This window comes from Pavona decussata, unplaced genomic scaffold (assembly GCF_977016875.1).
Source record: "Pavona decussata unplaced genomic scaffold, jaPavDecu1.1 SCAFFOLD_53, whole genome shotgun sequence".
In the NCBI taxonomy this organism is placed as follows: domain Eukaryota; kingdom Metazoa; phylum Cnidaria; class Anthozoa; order Scleractinia; family Agariciidae; genus Pavona; species Pavona decussata.
Window position 1 is genome coordinate 4,372,501 of NW_028145475.1, and position 25,056 is coordinate 4,397,556.

The window sequence follows — 25,056 nt, forward strand, 5'->3', positions numbered from 1 at the left end:
TATGGCGTGCATTCGTTTTCTAATCGATCGATAGTCGAACGCGCGTCTTCCGAAATGTGGACAAAGAACACGCATTACCAGAGTCTAGAGAGAATGCGCCCTACACTTAAAAAAACTGACAGCCGTTCAAACCTGGCTCGTGAAGAGTGTATAATGTAGCCGGCCTAGACTTGCACTCGTTTTCGTGTGTACTGATGCATTCTAAAACACTAAGGATCAGTTATCAGTTATTTAAACAGTATAACTTAGTCCGTGGTTTTAGGCAATCAGTGGGCCTCCAAATATGCTTATAAGTGTTTTATTTTAAGTAGATAAATAGTTTTCTAGTCTGGGATGTAAGCCTTCTAGCTACCGTCAGCAGCAGACAATACACCTTATTCCAAAATGGCGGCTGCCTCAGACGATCTGGGTCAAGTAGCACGAGAACGAGGCATCGAGGGCCACGATTCAATGTTTACATGTTTACATGTGGTAGTATAGAGTGTTTTCACATGACGACACGGCGGCCATGTTGGTGTCCCAAAACAAAGAAATGGCGGCCATGTTGGTGTCCCAAACTAAACCTCTGGGAATTGAACTCTATTTTTATGCAAATACTTTCTTTTGTTTCAGTAAACCAATATGGCCGGTAGTCACGTGAATGAAAACACTCTATAGTCCAAAATATGCCTCAACACTGTTGTGTGCCCGGGTGTAAGAAAAAAGTTAAAGAAGAGGATGGCGTTAAAATATCTTTCCATAAGTTCCCTGAAGACAGAAAACTGTTCAGGAAATGGATAGTTGCCATACGAAGAGATGTTGGCAAAGAGTTTAGAGTGACCGATCATACGAGGGTTTGCTCAAGACGCTTTAAATCGAGTGATTATCTCACATCGCTTACAGGCCGTGAAAAAAGCTTAAAACCGACAGCAGTGCCGTCTATATTTTTTTTGGAAGCAAGGCTCTCCGGTAAAGAGGAAGTCCCCGAAGAGAAGAAGTCCTGTAAAGCGAAAAATCGTGGCAAAGGGGTCGGAAACAAGTACCGCGAACAAGGCAAATACAAACACCAATTCCACGTGGGCACTCCTGACAGTTTGTGCTATAAACGAAAAGATCGACAAAACGTCCGATGTGCTGGAAGTCGACGATAGAGGCACGCATGATCAAAGTATGTCTGAACTGAAAAAAGAAATAAAGGAGCTGAAAAACAAGCTTCATGAAGAAAAGGAGAAAACAAATGCTCTGGTAATTCAACTGAATGAAATGTCAGCGAAGAATCGAAACAGCTCGTAAAAAGGTAAGACTAATTCTTTCATCAGAGATGATCGCTGTGGTCGTTATAAACAGAAATAGAATTTTGATTTTTGTTTTCAGGGTGGAGGAATATGTATTTGCATTTGCCGCGTTCGCGGTTCTTGTTTCCGACCCCTTCGCCACGATTTTTCGCTTTACAGGACTTCTTTTCTTCGGGGACTTCCTCTTTACCGGAGAGCCTTGGACTGCTGTCGGTTTTAAGCTTTTTTTACGGCCTGTAAGTAATCTGAGATAATCTCTCGATTTAAAGTGTCTTGAGCAAACCCTCGCATGAACGGTCACCCTAAACCCTTTGCCAACATCTCTTCGTATGGCAACTATACATTTCCTGAACAGTTCTCTGTCTTCAGGGAACTTATGGAAAGATATTTTAACGCCATCCTCTTCGTAAACTTTTTTCTTACACCCGGGAACACAACAGTTTTGATGCAAATTTCGGACAATAGAGTGTGTGCACGACGGCCATGTTGGAGGACCGAAACAATACAATGATTTTCCTTTGGGAAATATATTCTATTTTTATGCAAATATCTTCTATTGTTTTAGTCCTCCAACATGGCCGCCGTGCACACACTCTATACTACCACATGTAAACATGTAAACATTGAATCGTGGCCCTCGATGCCTCGCTCTCGTGCTACTCGACCCAGATCGTTTGAGACATCCGCCATTTTGGAATAAGGTGTATAGGGAGCTTAAGCAACGACGACGGCGACGGCGACGGCGACGACAACGCCGCAAAACAATAGGTTTAATGAGCAAAGACAATCGCTCTGCACGTGCGTTTTACATTTTGGTTAATTTTTTTGCCGTCCTCTGCAAAACAACAACGTGAAATGACCACATTTAAGGTCTTGTGGAGAACGTGAACGCACGACGGTGAATTTTTCATTTTCTTTCATAACTTGTACGCCACTCCTACCAATTTGGTTCCTGGATAGTTCACCATTGTTGTAAAAGTTGAACGAGTTGAAATAATCGCGAAGTAGCACAAATGAAATAAAGATATATTTTCAGGTGACGTTTTCGTTGCCTTTGCCGTCGTCGTTGCTTAAGCTCCCTATTTGTTTAAATGTGACTGTTGGCAAAATTCGGTGAAACCGGCTTAAAACGTGGTTTTGTTAAACACCGTCCAAACAATCTTTTATAAGTATAAATCTACTAGTGTTCTATCACGAATGCCGTTCTCTGATTGGCTACGCTACTCGCTATCTATTCTGTGATAGATGATGAGTAGCGATTTTCAACAAAATGGCGGCCGCTTCCTCGCGTTTTCGAACTGTCTGCGATGAGGATATAGATAATTTACTTGTTTAGTTTTGAAACGCCCTTTTTTTCTTCTTTAGTTACTCTACGCGAATATTCTAGTAACAACAAATCGTTTTTAGGTTAGTTAAACGTGCTCAAGTGGTATGACGCGTTAGTTAGGAATTTGCAGTTTCATGCTTATTCACTGGCCTTGCTAGCGCAGGCTTCTAAGCGGTTTTAAGAAGAAGACGACACTTTTTACGTTTTGAAAGCATGCTTCGACAGAACCAACTGTCATCGTCAGTTACATTGTGAGAGTGAATTTGAATATTTAAGTTAATATACAAGGTATACAGCTATTTCAATTAACGTTGTCGGATTAAAATCAAGCTAAAAGACAAGACCGCAATGTTTTGTGGGATTGTTTTTTTTTTATAAATAATTTCATCAAAATCATTCCTGCACGTGCAGGGCATTGTACTGCTAATAACAACCTATTGTTTTCTCCAGGCATGACTGATTTTGATTAATTTATTCATAAAAATCCCACGTAAACTTTCGGTCTTGTCTTTTAGCTTTATGCTTTGAACCGACAACGTTAACTGAAATAGCTGTAAACAATAGATGTTACATGGAATAGAACGTATAACATGAATAAATGTATAAGTAGATCTAGACATGAAAAGAGCATGTGTAAAGAAACAAAAGTAAAAAGAAAGGAAAAAATTAACATGTTGAAGTGATTGATTTTAAGCGGGCTTCACCTAATTAATGTGTAAAGTTTCCGAGTCCTTGATTTTAATGTGGAATTTAGCGGTGGCGGAGTGTAAAACGTAAATGACTCCGCTGAACATGAGTTCTTACATTTCTTAGAGGCCTGTAGATGTTTGTAGACATGAGAACTCTTGTCAGAATGCAGATACTCAAGTACGTAAGCGCGTGGAAAAATGGCGAGTAGTTTTGCCAATATAGCTAAAATTCCAGTTAGCACACAAAAAATTGTAAACAGCGCACGAACGGAATTCCCTTGGGATAGAATCTTTGGCACTGAACAAATTACGGATTTTGAAGGAGGAAAAGGCGAGTTTGATGTCTAAATTATTACAAAAACGGTTGACAAGTTGCCTGATCCTATTTTTGGGCAACGTTAGAGATAGGAGCTATGTAAGGCAGTTTGTGACAATGTGTAGCACTTTCACTAGGCCTGACGATTGAGTTATTCTGTCTGTCTTTTGAACTCTGTGCAGTATGTGTCTTGGTAACGTACTGATTAATCACCTTCTTAATTAAGTTGGTGGGAAAACAATTCTTTCGTAGGATAAAAAAAAGCTTTTCGATGTCCTCATGAAAACCTGACCAAGAGTTATTGATCTTATAAACTCTGTCTACTAAAGTTCTTACGAAACCAAGTTTTATAAGGTCGTGGCGTGAAACTAAAATAATTGATCAAAAGACCTGTAAAGGCCTTTTTACAATAAATGGTAGTAATGGCTGGAGGGTACTTATTGTAGATGTTCAAAAAAGGCAACCTATGAACAGTGTCCCGTTCTATGGTAAACCTAATATTGGGATGTCTAGAGTTAATAAAAATAAAAATAAAAAAATCTGTGGGCATCATGTTCATTGTGAAACAAACAGAAAATGACATCAACATATCTCTCTGATATCTTATTTAAAAATAAGACATCAGGACCAGTATAATGACCACCCCTGGCCCCAGTCTTTGCTAATATCTTAACGGGGCATCATGAGAAAATATGGTTGTATCATTGTACGTCATTCCTCAGGCCTATGAGGAATGTAAGAACTCATGGTCTGCGGAGTCATTTACCATCTTAGACTCCGCCGCCTCTAAATTCCACATTAAAATCAAGGAAAGTTTACACATTAACTGGGAGAAGCCCGCTTTAAATCAACAACTTCAATATGTTAATTTGTTCTATGCACGTGCTTTTTATGTCTACTTATACATTTATTCATGTCATACATTCTTTTCCAAGTAACATCTATTGTTTATACCTTTTATATTAACTTATATATTATACAGTGTATTAACAAATTCGCTCTCACAGTGTGTAACTGACGATGACAGTTGCTTCTGTCGAAACATGTTTTCAAATCTTTAAAGTGTCGTCTTCTTCTTTAAACTTATTCGCTGGTAAATTTAACGTTAGGAAGTAACGTTAAGCCTACAATACACGTTTTGGGTAACGCCCTAAGCATATCCATGTACCCATGTGTTATAAAAGTGACTCGCAACAAGCCTCTCTACATAAGCTATCTCGCAAGTGCCGTGCTACGATCATAGGATCCGCTACCCACTATCTACAAGTGTATTTTACCACCTTTTGGCGCGAGTCGTCAACCAAAGTAAGTCTTGTTTTTTCCTTTTTATTAGTTTTGTATAATTAGTGTTTTTATGCTACAAGAGAACGGAACGTCAGTTTTTAAGGGCATCATGTTGGAATCCATTACTATACAAGATCATAATTGTCACGTTATTATCATTGGTTAAAGGATTTTCACCTTTTAAGCGAAATTGTTGTTTTCTGAAGTTATTGGCAATGCTATTTGATTTAATTCAATCTAATTAAGTCTAGTTATGTTACGATATTTTCAGTTTTTACCGTACTGTATTATTGTGAGCTATGTTTAGTATCTTTTTAAAACTTCTATTAGTGTCAATTATAACGTCTGTCAATGTAAATGTTGCTATAATGTTTTATCTAATTTAGAATGTATTTTTGATTAGCGTATTTCAGTTCAAACCTGCTACTACAATCTACTACCTCCACCACTTCTACTATATTTATCGTTACGCTGCTTCAGTTACTTCGATCACAGCTTCGCTACCATCGCTACTTCTGTAACCTTTGAACTGTGATTAAATCGCTTTAATCATTCTATCAAGTGGAGTTCGGATTGTGTATTGGCTCGCACCGCGCTTCCCCTGTATTTGTTGAAGATTTTTAAGTAAGCGCAACCTCTTAGATCTCAGTAACTATACTTATCATGTTTCAGTATTGTTACCTCACGTGCCCTTTTCTTATTTCTCGCGTTTCTCTCCATAGCATCCAGCCGGGTCTGCATTTCATCCATTCTTTCCATCCACTCTTTCACTATCCCTTCTTGGTTCTTTTCAAGGCGTTCTACCTTCTGCTTTGCTTTTTTAAGCTCTGCCCATGTCCGTCTCAGGTGATAATCATTAGCCCGCTTAATGTGGGCTGCCAAGTATCTTCTCATGGCCTATTATGAAAAAGAGGGAGTAAACTTCGATAACAGTTTTATCACTTTTGTTGTTTTAAAGAAAGGGTTACTGGGTTGTTTGTGCGTGTGGACGGAACCTTTTGAAAGAAATATACTTACTTGGAAAGGGCACCCAGCTTCTTGGTAAGGGCACCTAACCATGGTCATCGGACAATCATGAAGTACATGGGACTTAACCTGCAAAATAACTTCACTGGTTTATAAGCTGGTAACGTATCGTGGAAATTAACGTTCTTTTAATAACGATAATGGGTTGAAAACATGAGTCTTCCTTAAGGTAACTTCGCATGCCTGTGAAATCAAAATCGTCAGGGCTTAAAGCGTTTTTTAGATGTGGGAGTTGCTTTACAATTGTTAAACTGCGTGTCGTTTTTGGCTACCAGAACAAGGATACTGCTGTGCTTTGATTGAGATTTCAAGCTAGAAGTCTATGGCATACTATAACAATTATGGCGCAGCAATTAAGTCTTTACAGTTGGAAAAATTTTGAACTCGGTTGCATGAAACAAATTGTGGATTTGAAACAACGTAGTGTCGGGATATTGATACGAAGCGTGCGAAAAATCAGTCAGATTTTTGCTGGAGAAGTATTACCACCTCCAGTAGTCTCCGGTTTACTGCACGCCGAAGAGAGCTACAGTCATCCATTCTGGCTTTTGAGGATGGACACCTTTCGGGAATTAATGGGGACTTTACGCAAACACGACGGCGGCAACGCCAACGAAAACGTCGCTTGAAAACATAAGTTCGTGGTTCTTGTACTACTTTACACTTATTCCAATTCGTTCAACTTCTACAATGTAGCCGAACTATTCAATAACAGAACTGGTCGGAACGGTCTTCAAGTTAGCACAGAAAATGAAAATTTACTGTCATGTGCTCACGCTCTCCATAACTGAACCTTGAATTTGGCATCACACGTTGTTGTTTGGCCGAAGATGGCGGCCGAAATGTATCAAAATTTGTAATGCACGTGCACAGCATTGTTTATCTCATTAAGCCGTTTCTTTTTGACGTTTTCGTTGCAGTCGGCGTCGTGCTAGCGTTAAGTCCCTAATATCAATTGAGGACGCACCAGGTAACTTTAAACTGTATTTTCACGAACGAGGAAGAAGAAAACAGGACCAGTAACTGCTCGCAAAACAATAAAATAGACAAAAAATAAATATGGTCTGGCCCTTCTTTGTAGCCAGGTTTTTAAGACGCATGCAATTATCTTCTCCTATTGCACCGTAAATCCTCGATAGAGGAGCACCCAATGGTTTTGTTCGTTTGTCTTTTCTCAAGTAATGCGGGTTTCAAGGTCCGCGGTCATCGCCGATGTTTTTCAATAGCCCTTTTCACGGTTGATTTTTCTCATTTACATTATAATGTTATCCAACGTGGATGCGAGGTAATTTCGGGCTAAGACTACAGCCCGAAGTTGCCTCACATACATGCTAGATTTCATTGTTATGCAAATGAGCAGAGTTAACAGTGAAAAGGGCTATTGTGACTGACAATTACAATACGCAATTTCAGAGTTGCTTTGAACCTCACTATGAAAGCGAGGTTTTGTGCATAGTCTTTCTTACGAAAATTAGTTTTCATTCATATGAAAAAAAATCATATTTGACATGAAAAGCTTTGCACTTAGACTTGCTTTCATAATAAGGTTCAAAACAACACGGAAATGGCCTATTGTTGTTATCGCAAACTGTAAGCTGATCTTCCAACGACGTTTGAACGGAAGGCACGAAAGCTCACGGAAAGAACCACAAATGTACTGGCATGTCACACATTCGCCACAATATCTTTTCACCAGATTTAAATGTCCACATTCTACCTTACTGCGCTTTCATACTTCTTCTTACCTTCGCGGCTTAAGAGGGAATGTCTGCTAACACCGAGCGGGAGGTGGCACATGATAAAAAATTAAATTTGTTCATAAATTGGCTTAAGATACCCTATGGTAGTCGTAGCATCGTGGTGGGTATGATCTCTTGAAATGTCTTTTTAAACTCGAGAAAAGAAGTAAAATCTGTATCGACCCGACGTGTCTAGAAAAACACCCCAACTTTGCTCTGTTTGTTTTTTGAAGTGTTTACAAATCATTTAATACCGGTTATAGACCTGTGCTTAAATAAAAAAGTCATGGGGAGCTGCTCAGTGAAAATTACTTAAATTCGCTCACACGAAATTCTCAAATTGGTGCACGTTTTCAGGAGAAAGTTTCCCTGCCCGGTAAAATACCGAATCACTTGAAATTTAGAATTCTTGATTGAGAAAATGCCGATCTAAAACTTGGTGGAAAAACCAGTTTCGAGCTGTCTATCAGCGCTGTCAACTAATGCTCTCAAAATCCTGAAAATCACAACCTGTCAACAACTGCAAACAATAATTAACAATTATTGACCGAAGTGGAGGTGAATAGGGGTGGATATTTACCGAGGCGCAAAGAAGAACTTCTGGAGGCACTTATTTAACTGCCCAGGGTTATTCCTTCAATTGGTGTTTCTCCTCGTCTTGAAACAATGCAGCAAAATATTAGATGTTTTTCATCTTTTACTTTTATAGTGCTCGAAAGCTTTCGGGCAATGGCAAGTTTTCAGTCTAGACTATGAGGTTGGAAAGATTTTAATAACTTGCCACTGTTTTGCCGTCAAATCAAACTATGTTGCCATTTTTGTATTTTTTTGAAACAGCCGCCTCACTTATCGAAATATTTTCCTCTTAAATGACCGTGCCAAAACGGGAAAGCCATCTTGTTTCTCTTCGGCTGCTCGGAGGTGAATACTACTTGGCTTGTCACCACCGAGCTAGCCAATCAGCGCACGAGAGAAGCACTATTCACTTGTGTGGTATATACTATACACTCAATGTATTGTCCCGAGGAAAATAGTTAGTTTTGTTTTCCCGAGAGTCCTGATGTTACCCGAGACGAAGTCGAGGGAAACATCAGGACTCGAGGGAAAACAAAACTAACTATTTTCGCGAGGGACCATACATTAAGTGCTTTGTTATATATTTAGACATTCCCTTCAACAACCACTGGAAAACAAACAAACAAACAACTGAGAGGACAAAAACTGAGGAATTGTATCCCGGTCGGGATACATTTGTATTTGATCAGGGGCACGTGACCAAAACTCAACCAATCACAGTGCTCGTTTTGTTGAGTGAAAGTCTAGGTATATAACAATAAATGTTAAACAAGTGCCTCCAGAAGTTCTACCTATCCGAAGGAAAGCAAGACGGGAATTTTTGTAATAAGAAATCGCTTACCGCGAATGAGGGTCATACAGAGAGATTTTCACCAGTTTAATTTCTGACCATATGTCGGTATAATCATTGTCAGAAATAAAGTAATTGTTTGGTCCGCTAGTTATTCAACTTGTGTGGTATATACTAAAACAAGTCGGTGAAAGTGGTGGATATTTACTTCACCGCTTGCACCTCGGTAAATATCCACCACTATTCACCTCCACTTCGGTGAATAATTTTCAAGTATCTGGACAACCAAATGGCCGAGGACTTGTAAATTTTTTCTTGTTTTCCTCGATGTTTGGAAGGAACAAACAACAACAAACCCATTGGAAAATAACGTGTAAAATCTTTTTGGTACGACGCTACACAAAGGCAATAAAGGGCGCAAAAGCTGAATGTACCAAAAGGCCGTAATGTAATTTTCCCTTAACAGGACGATTTGATTTAAGGACGCTGCTTAGTAATACCGAAGTATTTTTGCACGATTGAAGACTATGCAGGAAGAAAAATGCTCTTACCACTACCCCCCACACTCGGAGTATATTGAAAAGAAAGTGAAGTTTAAAATTTAAATTATTTCAAAGGGGCGGTCGCAAAAAGAGATCGTGAACCGAAAAAGTAGCAACATGGGCAATAGGAAACGTGGGTTTCGACTAAATAAATATTACATTTATCTCAAATATAGTTGAATTACTCACAATAAAGTAGTCTTCAGGCTTTTCTGGTCGTTTCTCCCCATTTATTTCTTGTAGAACAGACCTAACATTCTTTATCGCCAGCAAAAGCTTTCGTTAAGTCTTGGTAACCGTGCCGTGTTTATTGAAACCCTAGGCGCGGCCGCTAAGCGCGTGAGCGTTAACACTAAAAAGTGACTGGGTAGGAAGCGATTTAACCGTTGCTAGGAGATTAGAGCTATTGGCCAATCACTGAACCGAAAATACAATAGGCATTGTTTTTCAAATTCGTCTGCGCCTGGTAAGAGCACTGCAAACTCCTTCCACCCCTTGCTAGTTACAAAATATGACAAAAAGATTACTCTCCCCACATGGAAGGAGTCACAATTTTGAAATATATGACTGAACTGATATATTTGGGCTTTGAAAATTGCTTAGTTTATTGGATTGCTGTTGGCCAAACTGTGTATTGAAATCAATGTAAGTCAGATAAACAGAAGGTCAAGAAGTAGATTAACGAAGGAAAAAGTTCCATTACATGTAATAACATTTTATTCAGGATTTTTACAAACATTACTTGACGTATTGCAGTCCGGTCTTCCCAGCTTTAGCGAGCGCTTCTTCGGATGGCTTCAACATCGAATGAAATTTGTTGCAGTTAAATTACTTGCACTTCTAACAAGCTTAAGGAGATATAGATATTTATGGCAAAATGCAACAATCGCTATATTAAAATACAGAAGAAAACAAATCGAACATTTTAAAAAACGTCTTTCAAGCGCTGAACTGGAGTAAACGCACTTTAAACGATGGTATTTTTTTTCCAAACCTGGAATGAAGTTAGTTTTTGGTTCCATGGCAAGTTATTCAAAACAAACAACGAAATATTCTGGTGAAACAGCTTCCAACTAACCACATATTTTGAACTCGAAGCGACTCTTGTTTCCAGTTTTCTCTCTCCCGAACATTGTCCGACACCTCTTCGTTACCAGACTTCTATCGGCCTTTTAGACCCCCAGGAGCGGGCACCCTTTGCTTCCTTATATGGAGATGGGCATAGTTTCTTCTTACGAGCCTCGCACGATTGATCGAGTTTGGTTCCTACCCAGGGGGGATTATGAGTTAACGCTCGCGAGCTCAGTGGCCGCGCCTGGGATTTCAATAGGACGAACGGTTACCAAGACCGAACGAATGCTGAATTTGTTTTGAGTCAAACGGCGCGTTGTTACTTGCTAATCAGGGCTATTTTACAAGAAATAAATGGGGAGAAACGACCAGAAGAGACTAAAGACTACTTTATTGTGAGTAATTCAACTATATTTGAGATAAATGTAACATTTATTTAGTCGAAACCCATGTTTCCTATTGCCCATGGTAGCAATTGAATGCAAGTATGAAAGTATAGCAAAAACTAACTGAAAATGCCTCCCAGAGATACTTTCTACGCCGGAAAGGAAATTTTGTCATTGAGGTACAAAAAGGGGTACAACTTTTCATCAGATGTTCTGTATGTAAAAGGATACCTTACTGGTAAACATTTGGTTACTAATACGGTAAGGGTGTGGAGGCGCGGTGGTGTAGAGGTTAGCGCATAGGACTTTCGATCGACGGTCAGAGGATCCGAGGGTCATTGGTTTGAGGCCAGGTCGGTCTCTTAATTGCTGTGTTGTTTCCTTAGACAAGAAACTCTACTCCACATTGTCTCTCTTCACCCAGGTGTATAAATGGGTACCGGCGACATACTGCTGGGGGTACCCCTGCGATGGACTAGCATCCCATCCAGGGGGGAGTAGCAATGCTCCTACTAGCTTCATGCTACTGAAACCGGGCTAAGCTCCCGCCGTGTGGGCCACTTAAGCTCTTGTGCGACTTTACCTCAATACGGTAAGGGCTGAGTCCCCCACACTTTGTGGGCACTTTGTGGTCTAAGAAGTAACATGTTTTCAAAATAGGGTCAGTCCATTCTTTCAAGTTTCTGTCAGCTAGTTCATGTATTCAGTTCAGCCTTACCAAATTTTTGTATGAGAAAGGCAGTTTTTCAACATAGAAGTGCCGTTTTCTCGGCATTGCGAAATATGTGGCTAAGGGCTCTTCTGTTAGGGACGGTTCAAATTAAAGAAAACAGAAAACAACCTTCTGAAAAACTATATTATTACATTTTATATTTATTCACCAGGCTTAACATATTCCATCACATTATTTCCATTGCCCATATGCCACACATTGACATTCCAATCCTAGCAGTATGCAGGATGTTTATCCCATGAACCTAGTTAAATAAATAAATAAATAACTTTAATAGTAACATCCTCGTGAGGTTTTTCAGGAACTATTTACAAACTTTTTCCAATTTATAAAAGCAAAAATGACAATAAAAACTCGAAATCACAATTTAAAGCTTATGAAGGAAATGTCTGCCTCAATAGTGTGTCTTTCAGGGTGCGTTTGAAAGATGCCAATGAGGCACTTTGCCTAAGTTCATTATGCAAGTTATTCCATATGTAGGCCCCTCTATAGGAAAATGTGCGCTGGCCTATAGCCGTTCTGTATAGCGGAATCTGCAAAGAGTTCCGTGTACGAGTGTTACGAGTATGTATATTTGAGCGCTTGGTAAAGTTTAAGGGCCTTAGCTCCCACGAGTTTCCTGTAGCCCAGTGGTAGAGCATCCAAACTAGTAATCGGAAGGCCTTAGCTTCGACCCCTGATAGGAGCATTCGGATTTTTTCCGAGTATGCCTGTGTCATTTACTAATTAATACATCATGCTCATTTATTCACCAGGCTTAACATGTTCCATCACATTATTTCCATTGCGCATATTGAGACAGTATTTACTCTTATGGAAAAAGGATTACCCTTCACACAGCACGCCTGTCACGCCAGGAGGGAGCTTTTACCTTCCGTCGTATGAATTCACCTCCAGTGACGTCAGTTTCGATATGCGAATTCCTCAAAGCAAGCATCTAGACGCACTAAATAAGTACTTGATATCTAGAGACCTATCAGGTCTCAGCTGAAAACCTCAGGGAAAAATGCGAGCGGACGCACCAAGCGCTATTACACCAGGAAAACTGGACAAGGGCTGGCTGCTATGGTGCAAGATATAACGCTACATGACACAGGATCCCCGTATCGCGCACTGTGTTCATCAGACATCCTGTGTCGCCAGCTTTTCAGTGACGAAGATTCTCATGGTGATACCGTTGATGTGACGCTGATGGAGGCTCTGGCCGAGTGTTGTCAGGATGCCAGCCGCTGGGAGACGCGCCGCCAGATACTTTCCATCATGGCGGACAAGGTGCGTTACAGTAAACTCCTCCGGTGTATCCCTGGTCTGACCAAATATCGCTTCACAGAGGCCAAACGCCACCGTTTGGCCCATGGAAGAGGCACACCAGTGCAACCTGTAAGAGCAGCTGGGACAGACGTTGCCTCCTCGCAGATAAGACATTTCATCGATTTCATATCAAGTTCCCACGTTGTACAAGATCTGCCGTTTGGAGAAAGATCCATAACGCTTAGCAATCAAGATACCATAAAGGTTCCAACTGTCGCCAGAATGATGATTCCTGAGAGAGTGGTCAAACAGTACCTGACCTATTGCGATAAGACTAGTTTCAAGCCTCTGAGCCGAAGTACACTGCTGCGTATCCTTGCTGTCTGTCCTACCTCTGTACACAAGACACTGCAAGGCCTGGACTACGTGAGTTCGGCTGGTGCGCAGACATTTGAAGACTTGGAGACGCGGGTCGACGTTCTAGAGTCGCTTTGCGAGTTATCAGTGTTAGTTGTCCAGGAGTGGGCCATGAAGTACTAGCCAAGGAAATACCGCGAAAACCAAACTGATTGATTTGGCAAACGCGTTATTCCTTGGCACATCGGCGTAGCCATAAAAAAAGTTAGCGACCATCTTGAAATGTTAACCTTTGCTCATATCTTCAAGGCGTGTATCCAAGACAACTGTGCGGTCCTCGCAATGACGGCAAGACGTCATAAAGCAGCTCACGATCATCATGCCAGGCCTGAAGACAGTTTGCTATCGTCAAGATAACGCTGGCTGATACCACTGCGGGGTCACAATAGTCTCTGATCAAACGGCTGGATTTCTCTAATCCCCAGGGTGGAAATGTGGCCTGCGACCCCAGGGCGCTGACGATAAAATTACATAATTATGCATATCCACCTCAACGCAGGAAGTGACATCGAAATCCCAGAACAAATGTTTGAGGCCATCCTATCGTCCAGTGGAGTACTATCCCTGAGAGTCACCCTCTGCGAATCCATTACAAACCCTCTAAAGCCGGCTTACAAGATCGATGGTGGGAATACACTCTCAAATATAGAGTTTTCCAAGGAAGGAACTCGTGTATGGAGAGCATATGCCGTGGGTCCTGGAAAACTGATATCTTCGCAGAAGTCTAAGGTCACATTATCAGAAAGCCTACCGTCCATAGTAGAGCTTTAGACGCGCCCTAGCTCGTTCTCCTCTACCCGGAAAAGGCGGGAAAACACAGCCCATCCAAGTGCGAAGAAAGCGCTGGCAGATGACGAACCACACGCTGATATCAAGGTCGCAGCGTACAAGGTTAGTGTGGAGGAATTAGTGAGGGAGGCTGAGTGCGAGCTTGCGCTTAAACATCCGATTGTTTACAACACTTACAATCTTTATGAACTGGCGTCCCAAAATATGCTCAGTGACTTTTCCATCGCAGTTTTAAAGGATATTTGTACTTCTCTTGACCTCTCAGATGCAACAGTTCGACGCAAAAAGCCATACATCGACAAAGTGCACTCACTTTGTCAGGAATGCTAATGCCAGCAGTGAGGTACGACTTTCACTTGTTATTGTAACATTCAAGTATTCTAGTAACATTGTTTTGTCTCATTCTCCTAGAAAACAATGAGACATGAGACAGTAGTGACTTCTGTATGTAGGCGCAAACTAAGAAATACGCAAGGGCGTAGCCAGCATTTATTTATTATGAGGAGGGTTCCTCAGAAGAAAAGTGTTTCCTGGTCCTGGGTTTCCTTTGGCTAAGCCCCTTATTTGCGGATCGTAGTAAACTTAACTGATATATTTTAAATTCGTTTCTCGTGTCTTCACAAATTATAAACAGGAAATTCAAACAAATCAAGTAATAATTTCTTCTTCAACACCTGACTAAACTGTAAAGTGTATTGGCAAGCCTTGCACTGTGGCTCCTTATGGTGTATATACTGATTAAAACATTTGGCTATAAATCATCGGTCCTGGGACCACAGTTTGATAATTTAAATATTTCATTGTTTACGTATGCCAGGACACACTTGTTGATGCTGTTTCCTATGCGTTTTTCACCCAACAAATCACTTTTCACAGGTCAAAGTCCTGACGACAGGTGTAGTGCAAATGGATGACATTTCATTGCATGACTCAACTAAACAGATACGATTACATGAGCGCTTTCGGTAGGAAATTATTGTTCGAAAACCTAGATAGAGGACAGCATTAACGAAGTCTCATAGACGAAAAGTGTTTTGAAAATCACAGAAAGCGAACTTGTCTCGATTTAAAGGCTTCTCAAGTAAAAAAATAGTGGTTCGATGGTAAGTCATTTGAGTTGATTTCCGCTTCATCGCTATGTTAAAGCGATATTACAATTTATTTTGTTGACCTCCGGCACATCCAGATGACAGAATACATACACAGCTGGGCAACATCTCCTTCCACTAGGCAAAACACGACCTTTCTGTTGTGGTTACAGCGAATGCCGAGGTGAACTTAAAGAAATTTCCATCATAGTTTCGTTTATTTGGTTAGAATTTCTGTGCCAGTTGTTGACAAGTTGACATCAAAAATGTGATTTTCGTGATTTTGAGAGCGCTAATACTCGGCGCTGGTAAAAATCCCGAAGCTATTTTTAATACTGGTCTTAGAACAGCATTTCCTCAACAAATGATTCTAAATTTGAAGTGATTTAGTGTTTTACAGGGTGGGGAAACTGTCTTTAAAAAATAATGTGTCAAATTGAGAATTTGGAGCGAACGAATTTTGACGATTTTCAGCGGCAGGTCATGAGCATGAAAATCCATCCACAGAAATATCACGGATTGACATAGTTTGGAAACGCTTCAAAAGCAAATTTCCAAGCTGAAAACCAGGTTTCCTTTGATGCGAATTGAACAGAGCGAAGTTTACGAGGGGTGGATCATGCTTCTTTCGGGAGTTTTTGAAACCACGAAGGGCCGTTACTTTTTTCTATTTTTTCAGTTTTTTCTGGTTCTCCGAAAACATTTCAAGAAAAAAATCTCATGACGTTTTCAGAATCCTACCAAATCCGCAGTGGTACTGAGGGTTAACAAGCTCACCCTATTTTTCCCTCCGATTAATTTTCACAGTGTGTAAATCTCTGTTAATTGTGTCTACAACCTTTGAAGTCTGACCCGCGGAGGCACGTGTGCATCTCATGTTAATCCTCAGTACCACTGCGTATTTGGTAGAATTGTCGTCAAACTTCAACTTACAGGTAAGACTCGTTTAAAAAGAGATTAAGTATGGGATTACTTTTGCCTAAAACAATTTTTCGATTCCTTTACTGTCATTAAAGTTGATTTATGCCTGCCCTTCCAATTTCTGTACCTTTTCTCGGCGTATCTTATTCATCCCACATTTTTGTGGGCATTCGACAGGGAACTTTGCGCACTCCTTGCCTTCGTGAACCTGTCAATTTTAACAAACCATTCTTACAATAAGCAGATAATGTTTTTTGAACGTAAATAAGAGAGCCCAACTAATGATCGTAACTGCCACGCAGCATGACACCAAAAGATAACAAATATAACCAGTAAATTGCACATAAAAAACACGAGCTCGCCCCAAAATGGAAATTCCTTTAAGCAGTGTTTGCATTGCACAAGCCTGTTGGGACATTCAGATGCCAAGTGTACAGCCAAGAACCGTTGTTCCATTTCTTTGTGGAACTGATGACAATTGACTGTTTTGTTTTCGTATAGTCTTTGAAAGTGTTTTTGGTAAAAAAAGTATCCCTCTTCTTACTTATCACCTTGCTCCGCATTAGAGGCGCCCGATATAAAAAGCAGAGTATTTAATAGTTTCATCACATTCGTAACGAATGGATCTAGTTACCTAGGGAAAGACGATTGACTGTCGGGAGTGTTTAATTGAACATTCAAAGGTTAAAAAATGTACACGTTAGGGCCATTATGTAAACTACCAGGAACCTGTAATGTTTTTCCACCCTCTGCAAATAAAGGTTTTCCTTTTTTAACAAAAAACTCAATGTATTCTAAACTTCAAGTATTCGATGTGAATTTATCTCATCATCATCATCATCATCATCATCATCATCATTATATCAGTGGAGCGTGCGAGAGTGTATGAGGATATTAACCCCACAAATACCGGTTTGACCGGTTTTGGACCACAAAGTTTACCTTAAACGAAGCTGGCCAGAAGGTAAAAACATGGTGGAAAAGTGCACGCAATTTTTTTAAACGAACAAGGAAATAAAGAATTTTTGCCAAATTTACGTTGAAGTTTTTGAAGCGAACGAGTTCTATATGTTATTTCCTGTGTCCTAGCTAGACGCTGCTGTTACTAATTGTTGACCAACGAGGAGGAAGGGCGGGTTGACTATTGCGTTCACTCCCAATTACACAAAATTTGAATGAAATTGAATTTGAAGATATTACTATTCCTATTTTCAGATATTAGCTCTATTATATTAATTCAGTGGGTGCACCTAATGTATGGAGCCTAGCTCTGTTGTGCAATCCCTCGCCTTCCTAGTTTTTCTGTGATAATATTAATTTTAGTGCCTACTGTTAATAAGTGAGGGTGGAGGTTTTGTAAATAAATAAATAAATAAATTAATAAATAAAAAGACAATCTTACAGAAGATTGCATAAGTTTCCGCATTTATTAAAGAAAACGTAATGTGTCAGTCCGTTGCTGAAACGCGTTCCTTCGAAGACATTCGTTCCTAAGGACTCAAAAGTATCTTAAGCAATTTCTTAAACAAAGTCACAAAAATTAACGGGGGGAAGTTTGAACCAGGATATTCTTTTCAAAAAACTTTTGACCGTCATGTGTTTCCAATCGGAAAATGTTATAGCATTTTGCAAATCAAACTATAATAATAATATTACACCTTTTGCCCTTCATTTTCAGCGAAAAATTCTGGTCAATAAAATTAATGTATAATGAGTTTGGCTAGTGTTTTATCGGAAACAACATTCTTTAGTGGGTTTCTTTAGTGTTAACGTTCCATTGTGAGAATAAAATTTCAATTACAAAAGATTTCTTGTTACGTGGTTTCTGACTAGATTCGCACTGGATTTATATGGATGCTTAAATTTGAAAACGATGCTGTACATGTGCACACAGGTTTCGCAGTAATGGAGCACAGAGTTCGTCGAAACCGTATCCCAAATGAGCATCGTGAAAGGATAGTTAGGGCGTTTTAGGTTTATGCACACTTACATACAACGATGTTTGAACGGGGAGTCGAAAACTTTCTTGATTGTTACGCTGACTGTATCTCTGTTGTAATGAATATTTTTCCTCGTTAAGGTTATCCTATACCTTCAGAGGTGTCTCGCGTCCAAGCGATATAGCGGTGATGTAGCGCGTCCAGTTTAAACTGTAGATACCTAAACCTATATATCAAATTAAAGCTTATAGAGCTGGCTATCAAACTATACCAAGAATTTTGAAATAAAATGAATTGCTGAATGTTTAGCATTGTTTTCTCGAATCAAATGATGATTTTTTTTTACTTGGAGGAGATACTTTAAAGAGCTAAAACTCAAAGGGAATTTGTTCGTTTGCCTTCAAATTTGGACAGTAGCTAGTTAAACATATAAACAACAAAAACGGGTCTGCGCATTTTTTCTTTCAAAATGTTTTTCTCCGAGAGCGATTTTTGTAAGATCACTCCACATTTTTTTGATCCTATTTCGAAAATGTTCTGTAACTTTTCACTGCGATTGAATATGGCAAAACAGAGAGACGTTTTTTTTAGCGCTTTGGGTCTGGAAACTGAGGAGCAAATTAAATTAGCGAAAAATAAAATTCGCTTTGACTTGTAGCTTTAAAAAGGTGATTCGGACGCTCGCATTTAGAGGTCGTGAAAAATTTGACACTTCATTTTATTTCAAAATTCTTAGTATAGTTTGATAGCCAGCTCTATGAGCTTTAATTTGATATGAGGGTTCAGGTATATACAGTTTAAACCGGACGCGCTACATCGCTTCGACGCGAGACACCTCTAAAGGTATAGGGTAACCTTAAAAAACATTAAGAAGTGTCTAATGCTTGTTAATTCTCTTAAAAGTTTGTAATTTCCATTAAATTGAACTGATATTCGCAATAATGCATGTTCTTCTCTATGTAAAATGCCTTATTGATGACGCCGAAAATTAAAACGTTTTAAAACGTTATTTTCATACAATGATTACATATTCGCTTTAATGATTTAATTTTTAACACTAATGAAAATTTATTTTCTGATAATGAAGGGCAAAAGGCGCAATAATAAAATAATATTTAGTCAAGAGGCTCCTCTCACCGTGGTGGTGACGAAAATAGCAAACCATTTGAAAACTCTTGCGAGACATTAGCGTCTAAACAAAAACATGTACAGCTACGCGTACGGTAGCGTGGAAAGGGTGGTCGTCCCAACAAGGTTTTAATATATGGCTAAACGGCGACAGCCTCACAAAGAAGTCACCAATTGCAAGTTCAAATTGTAAAATCTCTCTTCTTAAGAGGCTTTGATAGTTGTTCTTTTATATCTGAAAAAATGGATCCATCTATTTAGTAAAAAGCTCCCATATCCTTCCAGAGTTTTTTTTTTCTCTGAGAATAGAACACCTTACCTTGTACTGGCGCAGTTCCCCAGTCCACTTGCATCCTTCTCTTTTTTGCTTACACTTGACACGGAGAGAAAGTATCACCCTCTCCCACGCCAAATCCCTGAAATACTATGTGAACAGAAAAGAACAGATAAAATTACAGGGGAAGTCATTTGAAGGTTTGTAAGCAATTTGACTGTTTAGCGTTGGAGACGCAAATTCAGTGTTAGTTCACAATTTTTTTTTCTCCTACGAGGGTGTGGAGCATGGGGTTTATTAACTTGTTAGGAGCCCATTACTGCATTATATGGTTGAGGAGTATCGCATGTTTTAATTGATAGCTGAAAACGTTTAATTTACTGTTAGTTGAGATGCATAAATTACCCTGGTCTACCTTCCCGAAAGACCAATTGGCGAGATAAAACCACCACGCAAAATCACTTCCAAAGGCATTTTAAATGTTTGATTATATATTTAGAATGAAACTGCCCCACCATTCACGTCATAAATCCGCACGGATACACGCAGGGCTCTTCATCTTGTATGAAAATGGTAGTGTAAGTTAGGTTCGGTAACTGTAAACGTTCCTTCGCTTCGAGCTAGAGTGTACTCGACGGTATTAAAATTACATAATTGTTTATGTTTTTTTTTTTACGCCAGAATAACGTTTCATCACCGTGTTCATGATTAAAAGCTCCTCCCTCCAAGCTTACTTAAACTAAAGAATTCCAACAATGCCAGGAATTAAAATTCACTCTGGAAGTGTTCATTTTTTTAATTCATAAATTTTTTTAAACTCCCTTCAAACCACACTTCCTTCCAAATTTGGACCGAATTGCCCCCTTAATTAATGGTGCGTCGAGTAACTTCATTGCCAAATTTTTCAATATTGGTGGATAATGAATTTCTTGATGACTTCTTTTTGAAAAGCTTACAGCGTATGATGACGTCTTCGGCGGGAAAAGAAGATTTTGCAAGCTTACTTCAAGAAGTATTATAGAAGACGTGAGATTATAAACTTAGCTTTAATTTCAAATGTTCATTTTCGTTTATGTAGTTGTTGACTTTTCTGGTCACTGATGCTGTCATAGTGACGTTTTCGCTGCCGTTGCCGTCGTCGTTGCTTAAGTTCCCTAATAAACTGCGAGGGTCCGTCATCCATTTAGAAAGCCCGAAAGGACCTTTAGCTGCGCGAGCGCGTGACCCACCCACGCCAGCTATTAAAGCAGAAAGAAGCACGCAGTACACCGAAAGTGGAAATGTAATGTAAAATCGCGTGAACCGGAAACAAAACCTTTGGGAAACATTTGTTTTATACCAAAACTTTGTGCGGTGACCTATCTTGATTTTTGCATGCACACAACATTCAGGAAACCACTTCAAATGAACAGTTTAGGAGAAAAACATCCGGTAGAATTTTCTGTAGGTGAAAAAGTGTCTTTTTTGAGATAACACAAGATCTACTGGATAACTTTTTGTCATATCGCCAGAGGAGTTTAAGAATTTAGGAGACCTTTTAACAAAACAATGAAAACGGTAGGTCACAAACTTAGTTTTTGAGATTATTTACAAAAACTTCAATATAGGGGGTCCTTTTTGTGTTAACGGGTCGCCATGGCAACCGTGACGCCAAAACTAGCGTCAACAAACTAGTGCACAACGAAAGAGCTACAAAAGGTGTTTGTTATTGTCCAGATGATCCGACAGAATTATGTAAGCTTTCATCATTTCAGAAACACCACAACAATGGTCCTATATGTTGTCAGTTTCGTTTCAGCTCTTCAGTTCCTGTAAGCAATTATAATAATTGTTTTTCCCCAGCCACTGAAATTAAGCGTTTTTATGCCAAACTGTGCCTTTAACCCCTGCAAATGTCAGTTTTTGTTTAATATTCAGTGATTTATTGGAAGCGCCCAGGGAACGTTTTGTTAATAACATTGCTTATTCGAGTCTTAATTTCAGAAAATGGCTTTGATCCAGCTGTTCGATGACTTGCCTTGTAACTAAATTGCAAATAAACATACTGACCACTACAGGCTGAACAATCGTTGGTTTTTTCCCAACCAGAATAATTTCCGGAGAGGTTTTAATTTAAAGTAAGTTTGGGTTTGTGGAGAGGAGCTGGAACAATAAGAATGGGGTACCGAGGATATCTCCCATGGATGTGAATTTGTTTCTAGTATACCAAAGCAGTTGTATTGTAATAGCGAGTATGCTACTTAGAAGAAAAGAAAATCTTCAAAATACCGTCTCAGCTTGAGCTTCTGTTAAAGCGAATTATCTCAACAAAAAAAAAAAAAAAACGAATTAGGTAGTAAAGGTCTGATAGTTGATCGTGACGGCTATGAGACAGCACTACCCACGACTCACTTTGACCCAAAGCCGTCAACGTGGCCTGCACCTTACCCTACACAAAAATCGAAAAATGTAATTCAAAAAGTCAGGCCTAGGTATTCTGTAAAAAAACTAAAGGCCAAGTGTCCCATCTCTACTCACCCCTTCCCTTTTAGGAATAGGATTCCTGTCTTGCGGACAAACTCGACTCCTACGTTTCCTGAAATGTAAGAGATTTACAAATTACGATGTCAGGAAAAACGTTATACAGCTGTAGAGGGACTGTTATATGGCGCCTTGGTGAACTTTTGTTTACATTTCAAAGCATTTGGCAATAACTTCCATGTTAGCATGATATGGAACCCGAACTTCCTGCTTCTTTCATTTCTTTATAACGTGCTCACTGCGATCGCGTACCTCGCTGGTATTTTAGTTCTTTGTGGGGCTCAGGTCTCTTGTGAAGCTGCGCAAGAAAGATGTTTTTTTTTTTGTTTTTGTTTTTTCTTTTTTTTTCACAAAATATATTTGCTTTGTTGAATCGTTACACGTGAAATTTACCCTCATGGTAGTTTGCCAATTCTGATCTTCGCTGCTTAAGCCAGCGACACACTTGGCGATTTTATACGCCGATCGCCGCCATCGGCGTATAAAATCGCCGATATCCGGCATGTCAGATATCGGCGACTACATTCACCGGCATTCGCCAAGAGTGCCCGTTCCCGCGATTATCTACGGTCATTGCTGCGAATTGCAAGTAAATCCAACCCCACCAGATCCAGATCCGGCGATTTTATCACATGACTTTTCAAAAACTAAAAAATTCGCCGCGATCGGGGTAAAAAATCGCTAGGTGTGTCGCTGTCTTTATTTTAATTTCTCTCCTAGTATTGTTCAGTTGCGTTCTTACGTTAGAAAAAGTGTCAGAGATAAACTTGACCTGCCATCAGGTCCCTCCCTCCCCCCCCCCCCCCCCTCCCGCCTGCTCAGATATTTCTGACCAAAAAATGTCAGTTTGTTTTCTGATTCGCTAAAAGACACTGCACCGTAAACGGCTTGCGATTTGCTTTGACTGCTATTTTAACGAGACTTCCTTATGAGTCTCAGAAGAACAAGTAGATTGCGTAAGACGATGCTTTTCGGGAGGTGGTTGAAGAGCTTCCACATCGGATGGAACTGACGGAGCGACGAAACGAAAATGTTTGTCATCGTGGTGATACCTCCGTTGGACTAATATATTAGGAAAGTGTGCATGTGAATACCCTTTCTTAAAATCCTTTTCCTAGTGCTAAAAGTTTCTAATTCATGAATTTTGCAGAAGCGATTTTTTAAGAAAATTATTTGACATCGGATTTCCATACAAACACTGTTATTTCAAGCCTGTTTGCCTACCCGTCAAAATGGCGTCGAAAACCGTGATAAGGCTTATTCACTTCTACCACCGAAATACTACGTTAGTTAATGAAAGATTGTAATTTACCATTTAACTAGCATGAATAAAGCGCAGTCAGTAAGCGAAGGCTGTGACTTGTATCCGCGTCCCGTAGGAAACGTAATAGTATTAAAATCGTACTAACGATTTTAGCTGTCTGTTGTGATATTAAATAATGTCTTCGCTTCTTTTCAGTTTTGCGCCTGTAGAAGCAGTAACCACAGAAAGCCACAGCGGTTTGGTCACTATCTAGAATCAGACAAACTCAAACACGTCACCTGAATGCGTTCAACAGGCAGTCTTCACAAAAACGATGCCCGCAGTCTGCAGTCTGTACGGGATTTCGAATTGCCAAGAGGCAAATAGGACACTGGTGCTCTGAAGACAACTTGTCAACAAACTCAAAATCATAGCCTTCAGACCTGGGCTCAGCTATTTCAGACTCCTCATCTTCATCTGAATTACTAGAGCTCTCCCATTCAGATTCTTCATTTGATCTGTTCAGTCGACGCATCGTCCCCGCCATGCTGAAGTTCTAGCCGTGTCAGTAAAACGAAAGCGGAAACTCATGAAGAGGAGGGGCGAGTTGGCATGTGTCATCATGTTCAAACCGATGATTGGCCGGCTTTCTCACAAATAAGTCACGCCAACAAAGTCACGGCCGACAAAAAAACATCAAATACTATGATTTCCCTGCAATATAAGATGCAATATACCCAATTCAAGCTCAGTAAATGCTTTTGTGTATTAATCACAGTTTGACAAACGGTTTTAAGCCCTCCTAAAAAAGTCGACTGATTGATGGATGTTTAGCACGCGCGCAAAAATAGAAAAAAATGAATCAAAACTTCATAGGAAACTAAAGTTTCTCAAAAACGCTGAAAGGAGCCAAGTTGAGTTGTTTAAGTTTCTGTTATTAGATACTGTTCTATAGCGTTTAGTGAGTTTTTTTTTTTTTTTTTACAGGAGTTGTCAGATCAATTTTCGGGAAATTTATTTTTCTTTATAATACAACACCCATAGACGCTCGTGCAACGGTTAAACTCCACAGGACCCGTTCAAATTTGACTCACCCTTGGTAACTCTAGTAGGATCTCATTACCCCGAAGATCGATCCATCCTTGCTTATAGCGAGCTCTCTGAAACACGGGACTGGCAGTTTTTTCTGTAATGATTTCTTCTACCGCCATGACAAAAACCTGTGTTTCAATCCGTAATTCTTGGAGCTACTTTGTTAGGTTCAGTACTAGAACGTGGAACGTGGAACGGGGAACGGGGAACGGGGAATGAAGTTAGTCATCGGTAAGTAACAAGGGTAGGTACTTTAAGTAGGGTAATTAAAGTGTATCATAATATAATTTCACTGTATATAAAGTCTACGATACAGTAGGAAAAGCTATCTACACTGTCTACAGTAGGAACAGCTATACTAGTACACCATTGACAGAAGGTGCAGCTATCCACACCGTCTACAATAGGAACAGCTATCTATCCCGTCTGCAGTAGGAACAGCTATCTTATCTACACTGCCTAGCTGTTCTAATTGTAGACAGTGACGCCATTTCTAGTTGCTCATTTGTGTTCAGTCAGTCGTATGTTTAAATTCCTTCCGGTCTCACCAATATAAGTTGCCTGGCAGTCGCAGCATTTCATCTTGTAAACTGCTCCCTGATTGCAGTTCGGTTCGTCTTTGTCCTTTACGTTCTTTAGT

At 39.8% G+C, this 25,056-nt stretch overlaps 1 protein-coding gene and 2 long non-coding RNA genes across 5 annotated transcripts in view; 2 read left to right on the forward strand and 1 right to left on the reverse strand.

Annotated features, from left to right (window-relative positions):
- The window catches only part of LOC146480599 (TNF receptor-associated factor 4-like), a 27,100-nt gene extending 3,146 nt beyond the window's left edge, over positions 1-23,954 (reverse strand). For both annotated transcript variants that reach the window (XR_014864730.1, XM_085109801.1), the window contains exons 1-6: positions 23,624-23,954; positions 22,079-22,136; positions 19,607-19,711; positions 16,347-16,427; positions 5,908-5,985; positions 5,572-5,787 (exon numbers count right to left, since the gene is read on the reverse strand). Coding sequence is in view for 1 of the 2 variants with exons in the window: in XM_085109801.1 (XP_084965927.1) it covers positions 5,572-5,787; positions 5,908-5,985; positions 16,347-16,427; positions 19,607-19,711; positions 22,079-22,136; positions 23,624-23,871 (786 nt within the window). In the remaining variant the exon portion in view is untranslated. The remainder of the gene's footprint in view (positions 1-5,571; positions 5,788-5,907; positions 5,986-16,346; positions 16,428-19,606; positions 19,712-22,078; positions 22,137-23,623) is intronic.
- Positions 1-25,056, forward strand: part of LOC146480600 (uncharacterized) — a 30,689-nt gene that overhangs the window by 2,050 nt on the left and 3,583 nt on the right. Inside the window, exon 2 of the long non-coding RNA XR_014864734.1 lies at positions 1-1,224. This exon is cut by the window's left edge and continues 1,665 nt beyond it. This is a non-coding gene — a long non-coding RNA (uncharacterized LOC146480600). The remainder of the gene's footprint in view (positions 1,225-25,056) is intronic.
- Positions 1,876-5,564, forward strand: LOC146480601 (uncharacterized). 2 transcript variants are annotated; one of them, XR_014864733.1, is made up of 4 exons: positions 1,876-2,889; positions 3,153-3,963; positions 4,416-4,911; positions 4,954-5,564. It is a non-coding gene; the product is annotated as an uncharacterized LOC146480601 (long non-coding RNA). The 2 variants fall into 2 exon arrangements; XR_014864732.1 differs by having other exon boundaries at positions 3,153-4,911.